This window comes from Poeciliopsis prolifica, unplaced genomic scaffold (genome assembly GCF_027474105.1).
Source record: "Poeciliopsis prolifica strain line A6 unplaced genomic scaffold, Auburn_PproV2 SCAFFOLD003, whole genome shotgun sequence".
In the NCBI taxonomy this organism is placed as follows: Eukaryota; Metazoa; Chordata; class Actinopteri; order Cyprinodontiformes; family Poeciliidae; genus Poeciliopsis; species Poeciliopsis prolifica.
In genome coordinates, this window is record NW_026562378.1 from 15694103 (window position 1) to 15721119 (window position 27017).

General features: G+C 39.0%; 1 protein-coding gene across 2 annotated transcripts in view; it reads left to right on the plus strand.

Moving 5' to 3' along the window:
- The first annotated feature begins 486 nt into the window (after positions 1-486).
- The window catches only part of sema3fa (sema domain, immunoglobulin domain (Ig), short basic domain, secreted, (semaphorin) 3Fa), a 50875-nt gene continuing 24344 nt past the window's right edge, over positions 487-27017 (plus strand). For both annotated transcript variants that reach the window (XM_055027324.1, XM_055027325.1), the window contains exons 1-2: positions 487-784; positions 2457-2605. In XM_055027324.1, coding sequence (XP_054883299.1) covers positions 2494-2605 — 112 coding nt within the window. In that variant the 5' untranslated portion in view covers positions 487-784; positions 2457-2493. The remainder of the gene's footprint in view (positions 785-2456; positions 2606-27017) is intronic.

Sequence of the window (27017 nt, forward strand, 5' to 3'; positions counted from 1 at the left end):
AATGAAGATAAATTGAAGCTACCTCTCTTATTTCAGTATCTACTTTCAACATTTTGGACTTGATTTCTCATTTTGAAACAAATTGAATGACTTTTGGCTCAAGACGAACTGCGGCAGTGTTCCCACTCTTTACTATTGAAATATAGTTTGAATATGTGGAAAATGTGCTTTGATCCTTCGTGGGAACGACAAATACACGCGGGAAGACGAGACGAGGCCTGTAGAATAAGCTGTACTGTCTTGCAAATCATTTCATAAAATGTTCCAGTTAGACGACTAAAAAACATAAAGTTAACGTTCTGAAACGAGATAATAAATCTGAAAAGTTGAAGGGTGGTGTCGGATAAAGATGCATGATTTTGTGAGATTTTAGGGAGGGCTGCTAAGGTAGGTTCCCTCCCTCTTGGGTGTGTCCACAACCGCGGAGACCTCAGCCTATCCACCTGCAGAAATCCGCTTCCTTCCACTCCAGACTTGAGCGTCGCTGCGCACGGGTTGAATCTCCGCTCCGACGATTGTGTCCAAGCGAAACTATTCTCTCTCTTTTTTTTTTCTTCTTCACCTCTTCATGGGTAGAAGTAAAAACCCCACGGAGTCTTCTGTTGCAATAAAGTGCTCACTTCAAGTTTAAGGGGCTCCGTGAAGGTAATTTAAATCCAAGCTTTGTTTGGCTCCGGGATAATCGTGCGGGATCTGCGACTGAGACGCCTGCGGACGGAGCAACCTGAGTGGATGGTTGTAAATGGTGACCAGCCGTAGTGCAAAATCTAGGAGCATCTACAAGGTGGGTGATTATTAAGGAAGTGATTTTATGAAAAATGATCACCTAAAACTATGAGTTCACTTGTGACATACGCGCTTGAAGAATGAGGTGGGAAAATAGTTGCTTTCTGAGTGAAAATTGATATTTGCGAGATTATTTGGTCATTTATTGAAATACTTAAGCTTTATATTTTTGGTGCGCCTCCCTAAACGCGTGGGAGGTCGCTTTTTTTTTAATGAAACACGATTGAAAATCACGCAAGGCGCAAAAGCCGCGCGTCATTGTCCGTGTCTCTGTGCGTTTTGGTGGACATTTAAAGTTTCTGCTGCATGTGCATTCTGAGATTTCAAACTAAGCACACATCCAGTCTCCAGACAATAATTTGGATTTCATGTAAATGCCATATTTTGCTTCTGAAAGGCATGTGGATCGTGTCCTCCTATGCAGTCAGGCTTTATTTTGGTTAGCGGCTCTCCTTTGGAGCTCTGCCTTCTGTGGCTCAGTGTGGAACTTGATCTTAAACCCTGACTGACAATCTGACCTCAAACTCTGATCCACGTTTACAAGGAGATCAGTGGCATACATGGATGATTACATCGAACCCCCCTCCATCTCCTTGCTATCTCTGTTTTGTTTCCATCATGCATTTTTATGCACGTTTTTCTTTGTTTCTTTCTCTCCCTTTCTTTTTTTTTTTTTTTTTTTTTTTTTGCAAATCCGTCCACACTCTAATTTCTTGGCTAGTCCTCAGAACCCATTTATGAGGATATTATCTCCAGCTCTCTTTGTGGCGGATGACAGCGTGCTGATGCGCTTTGTGATTTAATCTGTGAGCGCAGCCAGTGCGCGCCAGGCTTAAGGGGCAGCAACTCTTTTCAGCCCTGCTATCGGGGAAACGTTGCAATGTCTCCTCAAATTCATCGCTATGCATTTGTAGCAAACACGTTATGTGGCTTTAGTCAAAAAGTTCAACCTTGCCGATTTTAATAAGCACACAGTCAAACACCAGCTGGCTTAATCATAAAAATAGCTACAGAAAATTTGACAGAAAAGAGAAGCTTGCGATTAAAAAAAAAAAAAAAAAAAAGTGGAGATTTTCTTTTGCAAAAAAAGATTCACAAATCATGATTTAAGTTGCATGGCTTGGTGATACAAAAAGTCAGCCAATCATGCAGGATGAGTTCCTCATTAGATCAGCACTCAGGTGAAATAATTTAACCATGAGTAGTTTAACCTTCACTTCAACACAGAAAAGTTCTTACTGATCAAGGGCTTGGATGTATAAAGCACTGAGCAAACACCTTCTACTGCCAGCATACATGTAACAGAACAGGCGGCCACTTCCCCAACTAAGAGTAAGAACTGACATATAAATGTGTATTTTGAAAATGATCAGAAATAACCTTCAGATTTCAAATCTGAAACTGACTTCTCTGTCATCTGCCACCTGCTGTTCAGTGCCAATTATTTTTACAGAGTACAAAAAGCACAGGACTCAGATTGGGGATTCAAATAAGCAACAGGACTCTTGTTCAGCTGCGCAACTGACAGATTACTTTTCTTATACTTAATGGAAATTCGCATGACAAGACAGTTTAGTCAGAAGAGGATATTTATTCCTTTATTTTATATATTGCCATTTTAATTTAAAGGTTGTGTGAATTTTTGACGCTTGGTATTGTCTGTCTCACAGCTGCAGGACTTCTCCTCTGTTAACAAATAGAGGGACAATGTTGTGGGACAAACTGTCCTGGCTGCTGGCCCTCCTGGCCGTGTCAGCGGGCGGGATGCCACCTTCCAATGATCCTCTATCTGCTCCCAGAATCTTCCTGTCCTTTAAAGGTAAGGCACTTGAAAACACTGTGACCTTTGTTTTTGTATTTAATGTGCAGACCTGGTGCAACACCTTCTCTCCATTTTGGTCTGGAATGGGTTAACTGCTGGCAGTTAACCAGATTCAGGGTTTGTAACCCTGGCTCTTGTTCAGCCAGAGCTTAACTGGGGTTTGATTGTGTGAGAGAAGCGAGTGACAATAATGAGATGTGCCGCTGATTGTCCGAACTATTCAGGGCCGCAGAATTTGTCTTCATCAAATTGCACGGCTGTTATTAGTCCCCCCCTCAAACAAGTCTTTGTGTGACCTCGGCTGCTTTCTGAAATCAACTCAAATTTAACACTTGGCTGTGCACTTACTGCGGGTGCAGATCCAGCATGTTATGAATGTCAGTCAGTGCCAGCGTGAGAGCCTGTGTGTTGAATTGTCCGGCTAAAATAGGTCCCAGCAGAGCTGTTTCTGCTGCGTTGTCAAAGTGGTGTCCAAGACTGTCCTCGAGGTTTTATTGTACCTGTCTCTGCTGACAACTTTAATATTGCTGAGTTCGGATCTGTCTCCTTTTATGAGATCACCACTCTTGAGTACTGTTAGCCAGACAGCGTTCATGTGAGACAATTGAGGAACACTGAATGAACTGCAGTCTTGAAGCCTTGAAAACCAAACCCCATCCCAGATGAACATAGCTTTATGCTCATAAAAACAATAAAAATCCAGGATCGTCTCACATAGTTTATATCATTTATGGTGGTTAATACAGAATTATTGATTCATAATGCTTGTTTGTCTGTATACACGATACCAAACAAGGGCAGCACTTAAGTCCATAGAAGTAGGTCGAGAGGTGGAGCATGGCCAAAGGGAAAACCCATTAACTTTTGTTACAGAGTCTCTCAAAATTACAACATAGGGCATTGGTTTTGATGGAGGCCTGTTCTCTATTAATGCCCTTCAGTTCCCCCTTTTGCTTTAACCTTTGAGTCCAATCTTTTTCTCTCAGCGGGTGTCTCACTTGTTAATAGTCTCACATTTACTTTGCTGGAAAAATGTCTATATATTTCTACTATCTTAAATTTGTTTGCTTGTTTTTAATTAGTTTTGGAGGTTAGTTTATGCATGACTGAGCAACTTCAAGTGGCTTGAGACTAATAATGCATCTAATCTGTGTTACCCGCTAATTGTATGGATTTTTGCACTGCTCCACGAGGAATGCTTTATAAATTTTTTATGTGCTGGTGTACTTAACAAAGCACTTGTCTTTAGGGTTCATAATGACAATATACTGCAGTTATCTCTTGTGCTAAGTGCCTCATGATAATATAAGCAATGAAATTTCCAACAAACATTTGAATTTCTATCCAATGTCAGAGTCAGGAAATGCAGAAGGTGAAGGCATTAGGGTTGCTGAATTTTCTGCACATGACCCATCCTCACATTTTTATCCGCAAACGATATTTACATTTTAGGAAACTGGTGGGGAGGATTTTGCTACATTTGGCTGCCATTCAAGTTTGTTTTTTTTCTTATTCTGCTTCCATAGTTTGTATTTGCCTTTCTTATATTTGCTCTCTGTCAGAGCCACTCACAATGAACCATAGATGGAGCTAAATGTGGCTTTTAAGAGAAAAAAAGACACAAGTAGAGCATTTTTGTGTAAGGACAATGCTTAAAAACCCACTCTTTATTTCACACTCACATTAGGATGCATCTGAGATGTGCATTAATATGCATGATGAAAAAAAAAACAACTGACAAATTATATAAAAGCATCACTGTGATATAACAGCACTTTTGCACCATGTTTGCGAGAGTTGATGTTGGCTTTTTTTTCCTTTGATGCTGATAGGCTATGGTTTATAAATCTAACATTGCTATCATTGAAATGGAAGAAATTAGTTCCTCGTGTTGAAAGAAAAACATGATTCCTTTGATTGAATGAAGGAAATTATCTCTACAGAGCCAAAGCTGCTTTATATATCCTGTCTTTTGAACTATTTTCCTTGCAGCTGATATGAATGTGTTTTGTGAACAACTCGACTTTTTCCTTTACTCTTTCTGCTATGGGGCATAAATCTGATTATGGCTGTAGACACACAAATCACTCTGGAAAGCTGACAGTATTTTCCCTAATAACAGTGTGCATTGCAGACTGAGTTTAGACTGAATCATTGAGTCAGTGAACTAAAATCTCTTTACAGTTCATCAAGCTTTTGGGTTGCTTTTCTTCAGTATGAACAGAAAATGCCTCAGAATTGATGGGAAAGTGGTCGGATTTAAATACAAAACAATATAGGAAGAGAACCGGTTAAATGTCACAAAAAACATGAGAATGGTAACACAAAATAGCCCTAAACAAAAAATCCAATTGCTTAATTCATAGCTTATTAGAAAGTTCAAATGGCTTAGTCAAAGTAAAAACCTAAATCCAAATGGTTAAACACTTTAATCCAATTTTAATTTGATTGAACTGAGATATTTTCAGAGAAGAGAACTAAGTCTAAGTCTAAGTGAGAACCCCTGTTGAGAAATACCCCAAAGGATTTGCAGCTGTGTTATATTGAAAACTAGTGATTCAGGAAAGTATTGACTTGAAAGCATATATATACCATAATGTACTTTTTTGTTAAAATTTTGAGAAGTAGGCATACTTTTTCAACCAACTTAACAGATGTGCACTATCTAGAATAGGTCCATCTCTGAAAAGTATTACAAAATGTACTGAAGCTCACAGCTGCTGTGAAGAGAGGTATGAATACTGTTACTATATATATATATATATATATATATATATATATATATAATATATATATATATATATATTATAATGAAAATTTCTTCTTTACAGCTTAAAATGTTTCAGATGTTGATGTACAATTTCTGAATGGAAATGAGTAGATTGAAGTATGTTACTATGATACTGTTTGCATTAAGAACTACATAATATAAGGAGAAAGGAATATCAATTTGAAGACAATCATCATGTATGATTCCATAAAAACAGCTGAGAAACTAAATCCAGGCAGCACACCTTTCTTTCAAGTTTTGCATCACCTTCATTAGAATTAATTGAAAGGAGTAACTGAGGATTCAGCACAAGATCTTATTTTTTTTAAAAACAGGACAAAAAGGCAAAAATTTGTGCAAGTATGTAGCTCTTTTGTCTCATAAAGGCTGAACTAAACTGGCTTGTGTCATCTGCTGGGAACTCCTATAGTTACTTTTAAACAAGGACTATAATCACCTGCTATTTTAGTGCACAGGGCTCAGCGAGGTTTTGACCCTTCAAACAGAAGCCAGTCACTCCTGAGGTTAACTGCTCTCAAACTGTGGGAGAATAGCACTATATTAACCAGTAATAGCTTGTTAGGGCAATCCTCAGGCACATTTGAAAGTGTTTAACTCTGTTTTTCTTTGGCCTCTTTGTAGTCCGCAGCAGAACACCTGGGCACAAGGTTAGCTGTGGGAAGAAAGCCTGCAGAAGGGAGATAAACCCAGGCAGTCCTGTAATAGAACTAATTTTCCCGGATGGTCTTTAGGTTCGTTCATCCTTTGTAGTCCCCCTCTCCTTTGGACAGTCTTTCTCTGACACATAATGAGTTGATGGTTGTCATGCCTGAACAAAGACTTCGCCATAGTGCTCATCTTTCCTGACAGTTCTCAGGGTGAGGATCAGAAATGGTGACATGTCATTCATCTTCTCATTCTCTGAATAATAAGCTGCTGCCACTGAGTTTGAACTTGCTGTTTTTAACTTTCCAACAATCGGGTGCTTCTGCAGATTATATCCCACTGGCAGATTTGTGAGAAACTTTTAGTTTCCACATGTTAAGTCGGCGTGACATTCCTCAACGTAGGTGGCCCTGTTCTGTTGTCATTTATTGGGCTCCTCTGGCAAAGGGAAAACATTAATCATGCCTGTCATGCCTGAGCTGTATCCCCAAATAGTTAAAGGGGTATGAAAGCATGTACCTTTGTCTACTTAGATTCAGCTTAGACATTACTGATGTCAAGATCTTCATCTTTTCAGCGTTGACCTTGCCAGTAGTGCATTTTTAAAAGTCTTCCAATATTTCAGCATCCAACCTGCTCCACGATAGACTGAAGTTTAAAGCTCAAATGGAGAAAAAAAAGAGGTTTAATACATTTAACCTTCATGTTTTCTCTCTTCTGGGTCAATTAATCTAAATTTTCCTAAATATTTGTCCAGCTGATACAAACAGAGCCTCGCATATAAAAATGTATCAGAAGAGATGAAGAATAAAACAACCATAAATTCAAAAGTACAAAGATACATCTGACTTGAATTTAAACACATAAGTGACCATGAAAATAGCTATATTTGAGTAATTTTCCTTCAGTGACCATTTTCATATTGAGGATTGTTAAGGACTGGTAGCATCTGGTGGATTCACTCATCAGAAGAGTATCAAAGTTTTGAGTTTTTGATCGACTGATCAGCAAACCGTGCCAGTTGAGGTGAAAGTCGTCTGATATTCTCCAGATGATTTCTTGGTTGCATCTAACATAGCTAATATCCTTTAATTAATCGTTGCTGCAGATATTTTGTTGAATTTATTGTTGCAGGAATGTTTTAGAGGTTTTTTCTGACATCTCTATTACCATTGTTTTAATAATGATAGATCCAACGGCTAAAAAAAGTCAGTCCGACGTCACCAACCAGTTGCAGACCAGATTATTTATTCATCAGATCCCAGGGTTGTCTCATCAGCGAAGGTTTAGACTTAATTTGGTTCGATTTCTACATGCATGTATCAATGCTAAAACAGAAATTGACTGTTAAAAAACTGATTAAAAAAGAAACGACTCAAAGCAAAAACATGTTCAAAAAAATACAAACTTTCTTGTTTTCCCTGGAATAAAGTTTGTCTAGTTAACATTCATCATCTGTCTGATCCTTCTGTTTAAGAGCCATGTGACCAGGAAACTTTAAATTCAAAATGATCAAAACCAGCCAGAAAATGGATAGTAGATTTTTCAGAGCCTCTCACTGTCATTAAACTGCATAAATTTGTATATTGCATATTTGAAAGGCTTTGGTCAAAATTCTATGCTCACAATGATTCATGTATTTCTTCTTGCCTTGATGCATTAACCTGTTATTTTCTTTAAACGTGCAGAATCACACTCACTAAAAGAACATCTATCCTTACTTGATCTAAAAACATAAAGTGGCATTGAGGAAAGCTTCTACAAAATAACGTTTGGTAGTTGTAGCACGCGAGCCCCCAGCAATTATTACAATACTTAATTAGTTTCTTCCTCAGAGGCAACGCTGGTGGAGAAAGGTTGGTGTATCCCAGCAACCTCTGCTCCACAGGATGCGTTGTGTCAAACTCTGATTATTCAGGAGAGCCAAACAGAAGGTGACAGCTCCACTGCTAAATATAGTGGCCCTCCTGTCTTCGCTTATATATATATATTTTACCTCCCTTCCCTTCCCTCCTCTGCCTCGTCATCCTCCTCTGCTTTTACGCCATGCTTACCCTCTCTTCCTGCCTCTTGATGAGAAGCTGGCAGTGTGAGCTTAAGGAGGAGAGCACCCAGTGTGCCGCCCACAGCAGGGACACTGTTTTACCACATGCACAACAAAAAGAGAGGGAGCATGGATTTTTAAGTGGCCACAGTTGAAGAAGGAAGCTCATACTGGGCTACCAATCTGAGGGCAGGAGCATGTTTAATTTGATTAACTCATGCAGAATAAGCAGAGATGGGGTCTCGGGCTTCATTAGGTTGCACGTGGTTGGTAATAGTTGCTTGATTGCTGTAGCAGATATGGGTTTAGTTGTGATAGAACAATATTTACATTTTTACGCCCCTTTCTGTCTCCTTCCTTCTCTTTGACATTTTCTCTCCCATGAATAGCTTTGTTTTCATTTATATCTTTTTATGCACCTTCTCTGTGTGCTCTTTAACTTTTACAGCTCCCTAACAGGAGAAACATCTGGTTTGGAGTGTTTTTTTATGCTTCACTTTTGCCCTCAAATGTTTTCCTTTCAACTGTACCTTGATAGACATAAAGGTTTCTTGGTTGTGTTCTTTCCTTGCATCACTGTGTACCTTGTAAAGGTTATGTTTTATGTCTCAGAGTAAATCAGCAATTTTGCATGATTAAAATATGTGCAAATCTCACCCATAAGTCTACTCTTCTTCTGCTTAAATCAACCAGCAAGTAAAAGTTTAACCGCAGTCATAAAACAAAACAAAGAAAACACAGCGCTCTGATCTCTCCTGACCTTTTCTAGTGATCTTTTGAAGGCGGTGTCAGAAATTCCTTGTTGGTATTCAACAATCTCACTGTGGAAAGAGCAAGATCACAGAAGGAGGCTGTTCTTTTTCTGGCTTTCTACTGGGATTGTTCTGCTTGGGCAAGTTCAGTAAATCAGATAAAAATAACGCAACTACAACTCAATCTCCACTTGTTGTTCCTGTTTATATGCAAGCTAACGTTAGCACTAGCTGTAAGCAGTATGGGCTTTGTTGTCTTTACTACAAAAAATATGATAGAGGCAATTTTAAAATTGCTTTCATCATATCCTTTTTAGAAAACATCTGCAACTTCAGGAAGTCAGAACCCCTTAGACCCCTTGAAACACAAATATTGCTGTAAAAAAACTAGTTAACAAATAGCCTACTTTAGCAGACTAACTGTTAATAAATAAATTAAACAAGATATCAAGTACATTAATTAGTGTGATGAGGTTTTTATTTTCTTGTTTGTTGTTTTTCAGTGTAACAAGTTTAAAGACAAATAGTGAAAAGGTTTAGCCACCATATTTCTCACTCATTTCAATTTGAGTATTGGCATTTAAAATATCACATTGGACATGAATGAATTAATAAATCAATTGACATGCAAAGAGGCTTTTCAGTGCATCTTAGACCTCTTAAATCTGTAAAAAAAAAAATCAAATAAAAACTGCACTGCTATAGAGTATTAGGCCAAGTTACCTTAACTTCTATTGTCAGGTGTTGTCCATGCTGAAACGATATTCAGCTCTGGAAAAAATGAAGACTGCATTAACCCCATTGAAAACCTCATGGTTATTCCACCAAATGTTGATTTTTTTTCTAATGTTTTAACTCTTTCTGAGTTAAAACATTAGTATTGTTGTTTTTAAATGAGTATGAACTTTTCCTTGCATTATTTGAGGTCTGAAAGCTCTGCATCGTTTTTCATATTTTGACCATTTCTCATTTTCTGTAAATAAATGCTAAATTTTGCCTGGGATTTTGGGGTTGTCAGTAGCTCATAGAATAAAAGGACAATGTTCATTTTACTCAAAAAATGTGCTTATAAAAAGTCAGAGAAACTGATAATTTAAAGTAGTCTCTGAATTTTTTCCAGAGTTTATTTTGCAGCACAAAGCAGAAAAGAACAATTCTCCATTGACCCATAGTGCATACCTATTCCAAAAACTTGAATCTTACATCTTATATATAATAAGTTAGATATACAAGTTATATCTAATTACTTCAGGTAATGTTTGTTCACATGCAGTCCTATTTAAATTTCAGCACTGAAACACTTTGTAAGGTCTGTACTGGTTTCCACTGCTGCAGCATATTCAATAAATAAAAACCTCAGTCTGAGGTTCTGTCCGCTGCATTAAGAGGGACAACCCTCAGCTGAAACGCATCATAATTTGTGTGAGTGTGTTGGTGACTGTTTGTATGTGCCTGCTGGTATGTTTGTGTCTCCTGGTCTCTGCGGTTGCCACTTTTTTAGATGGAAATGTGGCAGACGGGATATAAATAGATGTGAGCCACTCTGGCACATCAGACTTGTCTTCTTGTTCTCTCATTTTTAGGAAGAAGCTTTCTGATGTTTATGATTGTTTTCTTCTTCACCCTTGAATTTTCTTTCAGAAGTAGAGGTATGGTTTTGTTCATTAAAACATACAGTTTTTATACAGACTTGTCATAAACCTCGGGTGAAGGAGAATGCGGGAGAAAACAGGTTTCAGGATTATAATGGCTTTTAAGTGGAGGTGGTTTGGTTACAGATTTAACATGACAGAGGAATGTTTTAATATTCATTTCAGGTCCATGTGGCTATGTCTGAGTTTGTTGATCCCAGTGTGTCTCTACGTGTGTGAGTGTGGGTGCTCGCATGCTTGCAGAGCTTCTTAAAAACAACAAAAAAAAACCTGCTATCTGTGACACTGCTTCGGTTTGGTTTCCATAGCAGCCTCCACCTGTCACTCCTCACAAACTGAATCAGGTTCAGATGATCCCCTCCGCAGAGAGGAGGTGGGATGCAATCACTGCCTTGCGCTTATTTCCCCAGATGTTGGCTGTCTTGTCTGTTGCAGGAAATCCTGTAGCACGGCACCCAATACTTGGCTTAGTCAAGACAATTGTGAAAATAAATTTACTGAAACAATTGAGTTTCAGGCTGTGATTTGATTCCCGGAGTGAAGTAGAACTGACATGTAAAAAATTATTTTTTTGTCAAGGTCCAGACTAAATGAACATTCTCTCCAGATGTGGCTGAAATGCTTGGGTCCTGAGGGGGTAAAAGGGAGGCTGCTTGCAGTCGATCCTGAAATTAAATAGACAGCAGGTCAAGGACACTTCTCCCCCTGTTGGCTTTTGACAGCTATCATTCATTTTCATTTGTCTGTTGGTGTTTGGATCATGTTCCTGACCTGACTGTCATGATGGCCAGTTTTAACATTTCTCAAATGCACTGAATGCATTCATGCAATCATTCTTTCATGAAAGCCATAAAAGCTTGAGACATTTCAACACTGGTAAAATTATATTCAGGTGCAAAATGTTAAAAGGTGGGATTGCAGAGTCGAGTGATTTAGTGATACTTTTCTACGGCTAGTTTATTCAATTTTAAGACAAGAAAGGGAAAGAAAAATGCCTATTCAAGACTCAAGCTCAACTTATGAGGCTATTACTGATTAAAACATTCACTTAGATTGCTTTATTACAGTAATTCCCAAAGATTTTCTTCTGGGCCCTCCTGTGGATTACAATAAAATCCCCCCCCCAAAAAAGAAAAGAAAAGTCAACTGTGCACACACGTCGTTCAACCAGATATAAATCTATACATGTATTTTGTTTTCATACTAAACTAAAGTTTATTCCACTCTTAAGGTTGCAACAAAACACACTGCAAACCATCTTTACATTGAAACACTTCTGTGTAACTGATATTTTTTTTTAGATTATTTTTTGCTGTCAGTGTTATTTCAAACATATATATATTTTTTTATTTGTAATAATATTCAACTTTGCTATCATCAGTACATTTATAAAAAGAATTTGTGCAAAATTGGGTTAAAACGTAAACATCACCCTGAGAGGTTTTTCTTTTGTTTTTCATTCATTGCATTCCCCTGCAATGGCACTGCGCCCCCTGTAGGGGGCGCGCCCCACACATTGGGAACCACTGGTTTATTAGATTATTTTAAAAGAAAATCACTCATTTAGATGGAGTTTGAACTGTTCAAACCAGAGGTCAATTTTGCAGCAGCCTGCTTCGTTTGGAACAGTTTAAGCACTACAAATTCATTAATGCCAAAAACACATCAAAAACATTGGTCACCCTAAGGAATTATTTCTCTGCTCAAAACACAATGTACTGTAACTAGAGTCCCAATGGGTGAGGGGAGCTAAGTTGTTTGGCTAGCTACGTCTTGAGTCTGCTATCCAAGTATTGCTCGGCTAACATATTGTAGCATGTGTGTGGTAAGCAGGCTTGGAGTGTGGCGTCTTTGGCTAGTGGCTACTACAGGTTAGCGTTTCAGTGCGGAGTGGCCTCTCAGCTCTGGGTTGCACTACATCAGCGGCGTATGGCTGGCAGAGATATGCTTCTCAGCTCTGGAGTGTGGCTGGATAAACTGCTTCCTCTTCTCCATCGTGGGGCTAACAGCCAGTGTCTGCTCGTCAACAGTAACTTTAATATAGCAGTGACACAGAAAGAGAATGTCTTTGTCCTTATCATGGGTTTTAATGGTCCCAAAAGCCTCACAGAGTTTCCCTCATGAAACTCCTCCTCTTCTTGCAGGGTTAAAATAAACTGCACTGTTAAATCAAATAGTTGAACCAGCCTTCAGCGAGTCAGTCCCTAGTGGATGAATTAAAAATCGCTTCGAATTCTGGAGAATTATTTTTGAAATACATCAAAAAAGCTCCAACAGTAAAGCAGTTTTTGTTGTGGTATTTAAATTATTCTAATTTGCAGCCTTACTCTGCTGTAAATTACAGATTAAGCAACAAAGTAAATACATACTTATATAAAATGTTTTGGGTTTTTTCAGAATGTCATTTGAACTTGTCTCGTTGCATCGTAGATGTTTCGGAGAGTGGATGTACAGCATGTAGGAGTGAAACACGCAGAAAAACGAGTCAGCCAGCTGGGAAAGTAATAAGAACTGTCGGGAAGATGAGCTGAGAGGAGGAAAGTGTGAGGGGAGCAGCGGAGCAGAATCAGACAGTGCTCTGAGAGCGCTAATGGACTGCAGGGCATCAGTGTCAGGTTTGCTATCTCAGCCAGAGTGTGGATAAATGGAAGGATTTGAGAATGAAGAGCAAGAGAGCAGCGTGGGTGCACAAAGGCACACTCTGGACAAATTGTGTGTCTGCTTCCCATTAGCTTTGTGTGAGTATTGGACGAGATGGTTTACTTCAGATGCTGACTGCTCAGACAGCCTCCACAGGTCAGCTCTGTGACGAGGCCCTGAATGTAACCTTATGGTGCAAAGTTTGTTGTTGGAGTCAGTGAAACTGCCAACTTGGTTCACACGTGCTCATCGTCACATTGATTGCTTTGGAAGGATTGTTGTAATTTGTCATTGAAAGGTATTTTGACCTAAAAACTGAAACGTGTGCTTAGAACAATACATTTTCTCGTCAACAGAGCAAAATTATTTAAAATGCTTTTAGCAACATTTTTATAGGAAACTTATTCTTTCCTCAAAGTTGTGTCAGAGCTGTTTTGGGGGCGAAAGCTTTGCAGTCTCATGAGATTTTCAGATACAGTATAGTAATTTTGTGCACGTGTGAATTTGCTTTGGGTGAAGTCCAAGAAACCCCCTTGATAAAATAAAACCTATAGCTGAACCTGACCCTGAACTTGTGGGAGGCTGCAGTGGAGACTTTGGATTCAAAATGCCAAAGAATTCCTCCTTCTCTTCATGCCTCCCTCCAGAGACGCAGTTTATAATTTCTCATACTCTTCACTCCCTTTCCGGTTTACTGTATGATTCTTCACTGATAAAAACTGGGCCCTTCTCAAATGCTTACCACATTACTCGCATATGTCAAAGTTTGAAATTTAAACGGTTGGTAACTGCGAAGAGATGAGATGCAACAATCAGTTAGCCAGAAATGACGTACTTCACATACTTCAGAGGTCTTCAGACCTCTAGTGTCACTGTCCTGCAACTTTTGCCTGTGACTGTTTTTCTACACACTTCTCCATCAAATGAAGGATTCATGACCAGACGTTTGGAAAAAACCTTGCTGATCTTACCAAGGAGGTAATTCATCCTCTTTATTCAGGTGTGTTGGAGTTGAGATGCATCCAAACGTTGCAGGGAAGTTTCACTTGAGAGCTAGGGTTACTGATCTCTTGTCTCGCTCTTGTTTTGAGCAAAGAATACAGTGTGAAAAAGAGATGGAAATTAAATACTGCTTTCCTCTGGTTATTTTCCTGGAATGGGAATGGTCAAAATCAGGAACACAACACAAAGAAATGCATGATCCCATATCATCCAGGAGATATATGATCTGTGCATTTCTTGTAATAACTTGTCTCTTGAAGAACTACATTCCCTCAGTTCAGCTAACCGCCGTGGCTGGAGGTAATAAAAGCAGACTTTTAAGGTCAGAACTCAGAGTGGGATGGAGTCTTTGTAGCAGAGAACCTCCTGAACTCATCTTGTCTTGGAAAGACAACACAGAAAAATTTAATCCAAGAGGAAGGGCAGCATGTGGTGGAAGATGTAGTTTCCAAATCTCGTTTGAGGGTTAGCACACTGAAAGATTCTTGGGACGGGACGGCCTCTCATTCCCAATCTTTGTTGCGGCTGCATTGACACTACGCCAAGATTTTTTCCATGCCTGCCCCGGTCACGCCCCTCTGCCTCAAAGCATTGTTTCACAGCTATGTTCTCAGGAACCTTCACTAGGTGTCCCACATGGTATGTTGGCAGTGCCGTCCATGGTGTTTGTGCCATATGTTTGTGTCTGTGTTCCTGCATTTATAAATGAGAAATGGGAGTATGGGCCTCCTATGTTGCTGTTGTGATTGTTGTTGTTGATGTCTACGCCTCACTCATCCCTGTGAATGGACTGCATGGACTCAATAGGCAAGGAGGCGTTTGTGTGAGTCAAGTCCATCATTCATTTACTTCATTCGTGTCCCCAGGGAAGCGGAGGGGGAGTGGCGTACAAATCTGGCACAGCACAAATGCTCTGGTCACCTCTGTCTTTCCTTTTCCTCTCTCTGCTCACTCTCTATCTATCTATCTATCTATCTATCTATCTATCTATCTATCTATCTATCTATCTATCTATCTATCTATCTATCTATCTATCTATCTATCTATCTATCTATCTATCTATCTATCTATCTATATCTATCTATCTATCTATCTATCTATCTATCTATCTATCTATCTATCTATCTATCTATCTATCTATCTATCTATCTATCTATCTATCTATCTATCTATCTATCTATCTATTTTTCTATCTCTTCTCTTGACATAAATGTTAAAATAGTCATTGCTCTGGCCATGATCTTGTGCTTTCACCTTCTGTTCGACATCACTTTGGCTGAAGCAGTGCTCCTCTGGATGCTGTGCTTCACCACACTACATTGATGGACGACCACAGCCAGCCTTTCACCGAGTAGCACTTCCTGGCACAGATACGCACAGACAAACTTTTTTTTTATTTCACGTCTGACAAATCTAGTTTTAATGCGGTCGACTCAGCTGAGAGGAAACGTTGCGTGCTTTCTGGCACTGAAGGATCTCCAACGCATACACAGGCTTTGTTCAAACGTAAATGCATTTAGAGAGAATCGGATGATTGCTATTCATTAGTCTATAGCCTGTGTCATTAACATACAGGATCTGTGCAGAGTGTGAAATTTACCTTTTCTCTGCTGTGGCTTGATTGTGCTGTGCTATGAAACCATCTGTGAAAGATTAATTAGTTACAAATCATTACAGCCATTCACTCCACAGAAAAAAAAACTGAGAGAACCTTCATTTATCTCAGCCCCTGCACAATTTGATTAAATGTTTAGGCGAAGGGTTGGGTGATGTCTGGAATTAGAAAAACTGTTGGTCAAAGCTGTAAAAATCCATCAACAAAATGTGTGTGCATGTAATGATTTCATTAAGTTTTAACATTAGAACAAATTTTGAAAAATCATTTTACATACTCTGTCTATTGTGTTTTCAACATATGCATGTTGAAAACTCTGGTAGGCACCAGAATAAACTCTGGTGCCTAAATCAAGCAATCATTTGGCAAGAGGCACGGTAAACCATGGACACTTTGCCAGTCCATTGCAGAATACAGAACAAACAACCCTGCATGCACACAATCATACCCGAGTCTAAAGTGTTGCAGGTGTTAACTTTTTCATTTTTCTTAGAGTGAAACTCTGAAACAAGGGAGAGGAAAAAGTGGCAATGTTTTTGACAATGCATGGTATTTTGTCATTGTTTTTTTATTTTGCTAGTGAAAGTGTCCAACTTGCTGTCTGAGGTTGTCACTCTGGACAACCAAAGACCCCTTAAAATTATTTAAGAAGAAAACACTTTGCCAACATTGCTTGGCTTTGCACAGTGTGAACCAGGCTTTAAACACTCACACTTACAGACCTATGCTCACAGCCTGCGGAGAAATATGCCACCTACTTTTTGTTTGCACTAATACTTGTTTCTTTGTGGTACAGAAATATATCCTTAAAAGGAACATTTTCTTTGTGCTGGTTCTGCACGCTTTTTATAGAACGCATTGTGACATCTGAAAATTGTCTAAGATGTAACTTTAGTTTTCTTTATTCTGTTGCTGTTCATTCTTTTAGGAAGAAGTTTGGACAAAAAGTTTTACAGTGGAAGAATAAAGTAGACGTCAATAACTTTTTACCGTTGTATAAGTCTTGTTGGTGTCATGAATCATTCAATATCTTCACTCTTATGTTTTCGTGCATGTGTGTCTGTTAGCTTTGCAACAATTATTTGCCATGCAAATCTTGAAGACACTGGAATCAGATTTTTCTTTTCACTTTTATCTCTATGTTGACAGTGCTGGAAATGACTCACACGAACATTACATGATCATAACCAGATTGCTGGAAAAGCAACAGAAAATAAACATGGGAGACTGTGCATGAACTCAAAGAGAGAAAAAAAAACCTGCCTATATTTCAGATGAATGAAAACAGATTTAAAAAAAAAGAAAGGGAATGTGAGAATATGGGGTGAGAGAAGACACTCATGGAGAAAAAGCTTCTTTCCATTTGTGGTGTGGAGCAATCTGCATTTGGGCTCCTTATCTGTGCAGGCCGGATAGCTAAGCGCTGATTTATAACAAGGTATGACAGCTGAAGATAAGGGGCTCTTAGTCTCTGTGGATCTGTGAAACCACTGGCCTCCTTTAGCACCACATGTGAGAGCGGATGGAGGGTGACTGTCACGGATGTTGCTTCATTCAGGCTGATAAGACTAGCCATACTCTGACTTTTCTTATTGTTGGACCATAATCACAGTAGTGTCTTCTCAGCTAATAATATTAGCGGCTATAAATATATTGTTTGAGTTCCAGATGTGGTCAGATATTACGCGTAAGCCTTTTGAAAGAATCAGTTCAAATTTTCTTCTGTGAATTCATCTCTAGATAAGCTTGAGCAGAACTTTCAACAAAAATAAACCAGAGAAACTGAAGCCGCCCTCAGACTCGTTGCTTGCAGGGCTTTGTTTTCCCTGCGGATAAAGTCAGTTATCTCAACGAGGGGCGTTCCTGTGTGCACATGAAGAGCAGTAATTGCTGTGCAATAATCAACATGACGGCTTGTGAGAACCACAGGCCTTGATGTGGTTTGTGTTACATGTTTGATTTTTGTCCATATGGTGGATTATTGTTTTGCCAAATCTCCTCTGAAAATTCACCCTGTCAATATCAGAATCACATGGATATAAATATGACTAAAACCAAACAACTATTCATGTCTTCTCCTTAATAGACGTCGTCAGCATGCTGACCTTTATGGTCCCAAGTGAAAAAGAGGCCACAGGGGTCAGAGAGTAGGACGTCCCGGCTGTCTTTCAAGCACAAAAGACTCAAAATTAACAGGCTCTGCTGGGTTAGAAAGGACGAAGAGTGCATCAGTCAGGATGAAGTTTTTAATAAAACATTACACATGCAGACAGAAATCTATAGTTTTGTACAGACTGTCACTCAGTCTGACCTTTAGGGTGGTTTCGGTTTAATTGCAGGGTATAGGTGAGTGAGTATAGGCCCACCTTTGGCAGACAGTTCACATTATCCATTAGAAGAGTAACAGCTGCCAACTGGTTTTATCTTGACTGATTTTTTTTTTCACTGCACACATTTAACTTTTAGGAATGTCAGTGGTTGTCATCAACTTGTAATTACTCTCCATGAAATGGAGATGGGAGTCTGGAAGTTAGACTGGAGCTGCAAAAAGAAAAACTTTATGTTCTACTTTTACAAAGGGCATTTTCACACCTGAAAGTAATGTAGACTCAATTCAAATGGTCCGAACCCTTTAAAAACATGTTCCTCTCTCCTCATCTGTGGTAGCATAGTGGAAAAACTGTAGGAAAAAACACAATAACCTCCAAAGAAGACGCAAGTGCAACTTCCTTCTTCAAAAAATGTAAGCAAAAATGCAGTTGTGTCAGATTTTAGCATCTGTAGGATTTCTCTTTTGTCTTTGCTATTTCTCCCGCTAGTGCACCCGTTTGGTTAGCGTGTATTTACCCAGAATGCCATGCGATGCAGTCTCACAATTGTGGCAGTCTCTGATCTGCTTGCAGCCACATTTGCATTCAAACTGGGCCGAAGTTCACTCCAGCCAAACCAAGACCTTGGGTTTTAGGCAGACCAGAGTTAGGTACCTGTCGGAGTTTGATTACATTTTCACACCTTTCCAAATGAACCAGACTTTATAGGCAAGTGGACCAGGTGGTAGATAGTGATATGGTAGCTAAGGGTCAAAAGCACATGCTTAAAGCATAAGATTAACCTAAGACTTGAAGAAAAATTAGTTGTAAACTTCTCTGTTAAGAAAACTTTTCTTTTTATAGAATTTAGTTCATCCTTTTTTGCAAGTTGCTGGATTGGCCATTTTCTTGTCGCTTTATTCCTTTACACAGCTTTTTTAAAGAACACTCAGACGGAAAACATTTAATGTTTTTTTACAAAGGAGATTAAGCTTTAACAAACAACATGCCCTGTTTGATATGCGTCTTCTTTCAACCTTCAGATTAATTATTCTGCCTGACCTCAAATGTAACTCAGTTTGACTTTTTATGATCACTAAAATATGACTGTGCACGTTTACAGATGTTCCCACATTTAGCTGTTTCCACAACAATGTTCAATTGCTTTCCAAATGTCTGCATTTCATCTCCTCCTCCTGGCTCTTCTGTTTCTTCTCCTCTTGCAACTCCCCTTGTTCCCAGTACAACCGTGTCCATCCTTAAGGCACTTGGAAAGAAAGAAATGCGCTTGACTTGGGGTCATCATTCCTCATGTCCTATTTATGCTAAGCAGACAGAAAGGCAGACAGCAGATGCATAAAGCGACACACTTATGCCCTTTTAAGTTAGTCAAATGATTAATTTTTCCCACTTTCCTGGTATGTTTCCAATAGGTTTTCACAAAATATTTAAATTAAATCATCCTTTTTGTAAATGTTTGTGTAGATGTGAGGCTGAATTAAATACCTCTTATGCTTACATATTCTCCAAAAACACAAAACAAACACTGGTAGCTTGAACTTGCAGTCACCAGATGTCATCATCTGAATGAAATTTGTTCCTTCGTGAGACTGCACAGATGGCCATAAAACAGATTTTTGTGATCAAATGATATCTACAGAGAAGACAGCTGGACTGAGAACAGATTGAAGGACACACCGCCTCATGTGACCCCTTCCTGGGAAAGTTTCTGGTGATACAGGATAGGCTAAACACGAAACTCTAGGAAGCACTAACACACATTTGCAAAGTGAGGCTTTTATCCAGATCTTCTCAAAAAGAAACATTTTTCCTGGAATGCTTCCAGTAAGGCATGGGTCATTAAAAGATTCTCACATTATGATAACTTTGACTCAAACAGCCCACCTTTATGGTGTCAATATGTGCATAAAATATATAACATATATAAATATCTAATTAATTCTAATATCTAATAAAAAGGACTTTAAATTGAAATGTTTAGGGGGGTTAAAGCCATAGACTTCCTAAACTTTCATATCTCGATGAATAGCTCCAAGTACAGACAGTTTGTGTATTATTTGAAATGACGTGTTAGGAACTATGTCAGGTTTTGTTTGAGAAACTTAAAGAAAATCCGCAGTTATTTCTTTGCTGAGTTTGTTGCTGCAAAACAAAAAAAATTGGAAGCATTTTTCTTTTCTCTGTGCAATTATGTACCCGATTCTCCTGGGATGTCAGAGCCGTATTGATTTGTTGGTTGTCCATTACACTGTTGGGTCACTGATGAAATGGATTCCTGGAGAAATTTTATGATTGATTTCTTTTTCAGACAAGGAATGTCTCAAGAGACAAATCTTGACCTTCTGGTAAGTGTCAATTAGGATTGTCCACTGGAGCAAACCTTGATATTTTATTGGATATCTCTGTAATATTTGTCAGCAGAAGACAACACATGTGCTGAAGTGTGCTACGTTAGACATAAAACATGATGACCATCTTAGTTGCACATGTTTTCTTGATAAAACTTGCCCTCTGGCTTTAACTTGTTTTCAGGTCTTATTAGATTGATTTACAAGTCATGAGAGATGAATTAAATTAACTCAGAAAGTCGCATGGGATCTTGATAAGGAACTGTTTTAAAACAGAAAAATACATAATTCTGCTCATGCAGGAGAGCAAAATTCATGTCACAAGATCCTGTTACTTGGGAGCCAGTAGCAAGCGTTAAAGGTCAAAACAGTCATTTCCAAAGAGGTATTGCAAGCTGATTGACACCAGAACACAGGCTGCCAAGTGTGAGATTATAATATTTATGAGCATATATTATATTAAACATAAAAGATTTTAGAACTGTGAATTAAGATTTCAATGCCTGAATAGACATCGAAGTCGTCTTTTCAGTGAGTTTTCACATTAAGTCCTGACACAAACGCCTCGGCCATGGATCTCACCATACTGTGCAACAACTAGGCACACCATTGTGCAGTATTATCTGCCTGTCCCCTGCCTGTCATATGGCATTAGTGCACAAGGTTCGACTGGGGGTTCGTGCTGACATGTACCTGGTTGGGAGGGCGACCCTACCATTGTGTGGTACTGACATGAGGTCAAGTGGGTGCATGCATCAGGAGGGCATGCAGTATTATGTCTGCCAAAAAGAGGCAGATGGGCTTCTGATACAGATTCACTTGGGTTTTGCAGACAATAAACTCACAAATGCTGATGACTCTGGCGCTTAACTAGTTGCTCTGTATTCCTGCTGAGAGTCAGAGTGAAAACCTGACTATGCAGTGCAATGGCTACCAGACTTTAAATTGATGCACCTAATGCTAAAATTACCTTAATGCATTCAAATTAACTCCTGGTCTGTCTGTCTGTAATGAAACTTTACATGTTTTTTTTTTTATATATAGTAATGATAAAATATATCATTGTAGTCATTTTGACAACATTATGCATTGCCAGTATTCTTTCATTTTAAGTGAATTATATGTAACTTGTGTTAAAAAAAATTGGCCCTACAGCTCTGTCTTAAAATAATGCAAACAATAAATTTAAAAAAGAAAATATTCATGGATGAGGACATTCAGAGTTTTGGCACTCATTTTTTTATATAACTCTCAGTGGGACAAGAGATTTGAACAATGGCTGCAGATGGAAAGCCTGTAACTTGTCAAAACATGAGTTATTGCTTTTCTTCAATATTTTCCTACATCTCCCAAATGTCAGAATATTTGCATAAATCATGTCCTGTTTAGAAGTGACGCTTGTCAACCTTACTCAATTCCAGCAAGAGTTAAATGCTCGCTGCAGGTGAAGTATTAATCTGGTAGCCGGAGCAAAACTGGTGCAGTGAATTCTCCCCATCTCCTCATCTCCTCTACTTCCACCTGTAGCATGCATGGTGCCAAAGAAAAGAGAGAAGGAATCAACCGAGAAATGGGGCATTTGTTATCTCTATGAAGTGGTATGCAGACGGTGGCTGGTGGATGCTGGCAGGACCAGACAAGCCAAAGCAAACTTAAGGTGTCAGAGGAAGGCTGTAGATAAGCAGAAATAGAATTAGAAAAGTTGGATTTAAGATAGATGTAGATTCTTTAAATTTGGGTAGACTTGCGTGCATGACAACATCTTTAAGGAATTCCCACTTGACATTTATTTCTGCTGGAAATCCTCAAACTGCAAGACAAGAGCGATCGTAACTGAGATTTGTTTCCTCACCGCTCATCACTGGGAGATAATCCAGTTTTATAGAACAGGAACTGGTTTTTTGATGTTGTTTTTTTAAATATTTATTTTATATATCCAAAGCTCATCTGAGTCTTATTGAAATGATTTAATGGAATAAAATGTTCTGGCTTTGGATCAATATAACATAAGTTACTTTTTCAAAATGTATCTAAATCTGTCATGCTTAGAGGATCTTGTTTGTCTAAAAGCAGCTGATTTTTCTCAATCTGATCAACCCCAAGTCTCGTTACATTTGTTGTCTCTATAAAAGAGAACAATATGGTCTACAACCTGATCTCAAAATTGTACAAATTAAAAATGTTGCTATATTGGTTGGGAAAACCTTAAATTCATCCACCAAATTTCAGAGGCCTCAAAATTAACTGAGTCTTTTTCTCAACTTCATTTATTGAAAATGATTTGGACGATACTGTATCTAGCTAACAGCTGACTGCTACCAACATTTCTTTGGTGTCTCTGGTCAATTTAAGGCTATTTAATAGTTTTCAATAAGATCCACTTTACAGTTTGGTAAATAATTGTAATTAAAGTCAGACAATTAAAGATTCTTTAAATCATAATTTGTGATTTATGAAATCTAATTTTCATTTCTAAAATAAATTAATGGTGATTTTTAAGCTACTGTATCTGTTTGTAGTTTAAACATATGTTTTTAGGGTCAACCTGGGCAAATTGAGTTTTACACTACTTTCTAGTGGATTATCCATGTCAGAATTCAATTCCAGTGCTTAGAGTTTCCCTGATTTGTCAGATAGTCATTAGCAAAAATAATCAGTATGCAAGTCAGACAATTGGTTTCAGTTTGTTTGGAGCTTCCTGGGGTGAGTGAAAACTACAAAAAGTTATTGAATAACTGGATAATCAACATTGGATAATCATTATTTGAGTAGCAGCTGCCTGAATTCTGTAGCAGTGGCTCAATGTATAGTGTCAACCCTGCTTTCTATTGTTCTTGCCTCCTTTACCATTCTTTCTTTGCTTGGTCTTTTATACAAAGACCAGCGCCAATGAGATACACAGATATACTGTATCTCAGAACATTTTAAAAGCTAAGATTTTCTAACTTCCATAAAATCTTTGATGCTCAAAAACATTTCAGTGGTAAGAAACAGCAGTAGGAATGAACATCGGCCTCTTCTGACCTCCCGACCACCCTGACCTCTTTCCTCTGTGTGACATTTGAACAATGTCACACCACTTTTTTGTTACTCCTGAGGGATGCGAGTCTGCAAGCTGCCCGACGTTTATGGCACTAAGACGTGAAACGTTTGAGGGAATTAGCAGAAACAACTGCTGCTGTTGTTTTTCTTTGGAGGACAGTCCGCCCTCCCACCAAGCTAAGAGCTGTGGGCCTTCTCCCCATCTGGGAAAATATTTCCCAGAGAATCCAAACTCATGTTCACAGGTTTCAGTTTCATCGCTTTTTTTTTTCTTCCAAAACTTAATAAAGCACCTTACAAATGCATGTGATATGCATCTGTTCTACTAACTACCTGGCAATGCATTTGCTGGACAATTACTTTGTTTCCCTTAATATTTAGGGTTAACCTCAAGTCTTTGCAATGATTTCTCATTTTATTACTTAAGCTGGCAGCTGAGATCCTAATCAGGGTTTATGCGTATTTGGGCAGACAATCAGGGTTGCTTTGTGTCCTCATTCTGAGTCATGATTAGTACTTGGTAGTCTCTGTGTGCCTTTGTGAGCTGCGTTGCTCTCAGCAGCAGCAAAAGGGGATTTCAGCCTTCTCTCTCTGCATCTTGGCTGTACATTGGTGCTTTCTTAGAGTTTGACTCAGAGTTTCCATGGCTCTCTCTGCTGCCTGATTTGATAAATGAAAGTTCTTAGGTTTGCTGTCAGGCTCCTCTACCCTCGGGACTCCTTCCTCCATTCTCACTTCTCTACGACAACATTTGCTGTTGTGGGTGAAAAATGACCGCAGGGAATAGAGTAGATTGTCAAAGTCGGTCTGCAGAGTGGAACACCCAGAGAGGGTGGAGGTGCCCGCTGTCCCCAACAGACTCCGAATCAACACTTGCTGCTAATGGTCTCTCTAAATTTACCTACTAATTACCCTGGCTTATTGCCCCCAGCAAGCAGCACTCTGGCTGTGACCTTGAGTCAAGGAGGCAAAAATGTTTTGAAAACTGGGCTTTTGTTCAGATCAGATTTGCCTCAAATCAAGAGGAAGGGAACGGGTCAATCACCGATTTCACTGTTTCTGATCAAATCAAGATTCTGCAGAGATCTATAAATAGGAATGAGGAGATTCTTTTGCGAAAACAATCTACATCTGGCTCTGTGTTGGCGCAGCTGACACAGAGAGAGTATTTGCTCTAAGTGCCAGGTCAGAGGTCAGCCGGGGAGAGGAGGATTTTTCACTCATTCATGCCACGTCGTCTCATTATTCAGACCTTTCCATAATCCCTCTAACCTGTGTTGTCACCACTGACCGCTGCCGCTGCCCCGAGTGACCCACTGCAAGCGACGGCTCAGCTACACAAACAAACAGGGCTTCATCATCATCATTATAGCTCAACTTGCAGTATCAGCACAACTGACAGCCCACCTTTACTTGCATGTGTAAACATTTGTGCACGCAACAGCCCAGCCGCAGACCAGGAGAGCTGCTGGGAAAATTGCTGTAACCAAAACATGGAAACAAACAATCCCAAATTTCGTGTTCTTTTAAAAAATTGTTTGGCAGAAGACAAGAAAATCTAGAAAATTCAATGAAAAAGAAATTCAAATGTTTTTGTATTTTTTTGATAGAGGAATTAGATTTGTCCTGGAAGATCACATTTCACAGTTCCGTAAATAATTGAGACATTAAAATTTGTTTCCAGTGTGTATTACCATGAGACCAAACTGAGCTCTGGACTTGGAGAAGCATCAAATGAATTTTGTGGCTGAATGATCAGTTTCCATGTTTCTTTAGGAACTAAGATTATGTTTGTCATTTCATGGGAAACAAATAACTTGTATTAAGAGTAGATAGAGGCAGTCACTGTATAATCGAGTTTTTCTAATACATTAAAGGGACACAGAAAATTCATTTTTTTTTAAACTTCATTGATGCAAAAAGTGGCTAACTTTGAATGCCATACTCTCCTCAAGTAAAGCCCACCCTGGTCACTTCAGAGTAGAGAAGCCATGATGAGCTTTCACTTCAGACCCTTCATGTCCTTTAACCTTTCACCTCCAGCCTCAAAAAGTTGTTAAAGGCAGCTGTTCATTGAGAAAAATCTGTCTCATCCATAACAATTTCTGTTTACATGCTAAGTGAGTAGGTAAAGGTGACAAGTTTAAATATATGGCGTTCCTCTTTTTAGTCATTTTAGCTTACACAGATGTTTTAAAACATGAAGTTATTGGTGGTTCGGAAGCAGAGTCGAGAAACTGTATGACCTTTGCTGTCGGCTTTGAACCAGAGATCTTCCCCCTTGTGCTTTAATTAACCTCCTCCGTCATGTGAGACAGCAGAAATAGATTTGTTGTAATCTCTCATTTCCACTCAGGATGAGAAGGCGCTACTTAAATCAATCTCTCTATGCTTTTGATTCATGCAAAGTGAGGACCTGTGTCATCTGATTTGATATGAGGATCAGGGAGCTTCAGTTTAATTCCACCGAGCACACACAGATACGTATAAACACACAGTATCAGTGGCAGACGAGTGTGAAGAGCTTCTGAGTGACAGCCCCCAGAAGCTTGGTGATAAGACGTTATCCGGTGCCAATTATTTCTCCTTGACAGGCGCAGGTAAGCAGTAATCAGCTCCAGTGACATGTGTTCTGAGTCAATAGTCCTGACTCTATTTGGTGCAGGGAAGCTGATTATTAGGTGCTGAACTGTGGCAAATACAAAAGACAAACACCGTGACAGGCGGAGGCTGATAAGGCTTCCCACTGCTGTTCAGCCTCCGATATCTGCACTGACCTCTACTTCCTGTGTTCAAACAAAGATATGCTGGTCTTAGAGGATTAATTCATCAATCTGTTTATCTCTAATAGAAGAGAAATTTCAAATCCACAGCACACTGTACGTACCCATCAAACAAAGTTTCACTTATATATCCAAACTACGTTTTCACCGAGTCAAATTAGCAGGTCACTCGCAGGACGTTGGAGAATTTGACTGGATATTGAGGAGGTGATTCAGTTATTTGATTCGGGTCTGCTGGGTCGGGGACACGTCTAAAAGTTGCAGGATTCTTGAGGACTGAAGTTGCAGACCGCTACCGTAATGTCATTCCTTCTACATTTTTGGATTGTATTAAAAGTTGTGGTCTCTAACAAGTCATAAACTCTAAATGTTTTAAAACGTTTTGATCATTGTTGTAAAATGGTTGCAGAATATTTTGATTGCAGCCACAAATACCCTGAGTATTCATCAACTCCAAAAGCTCATTTTGGCATTTCTAACCATCTCTGTGAGCTTTCTAAGGCACGGATTACGTGATCAAAGGAGCTCAAGTTTGACTATTTCAGTTTAAACAATATTCTGCCATTACAACATCACAAAGGTTTTCCAGACTGTCTCCATGAATTTAATTACTTATAGCGACACATCCTTGCACACTTGGCTGCAGACAGGCTTCAGCAAGGTGGGGCCACACCTCTATTTTAAGCAAAAGTGAATGTGAGCAGGCTTAGCGAATTCAGACAACAGTCCATGGATGCCTGGGCAGGTATGTGGGATTTTCTGCTC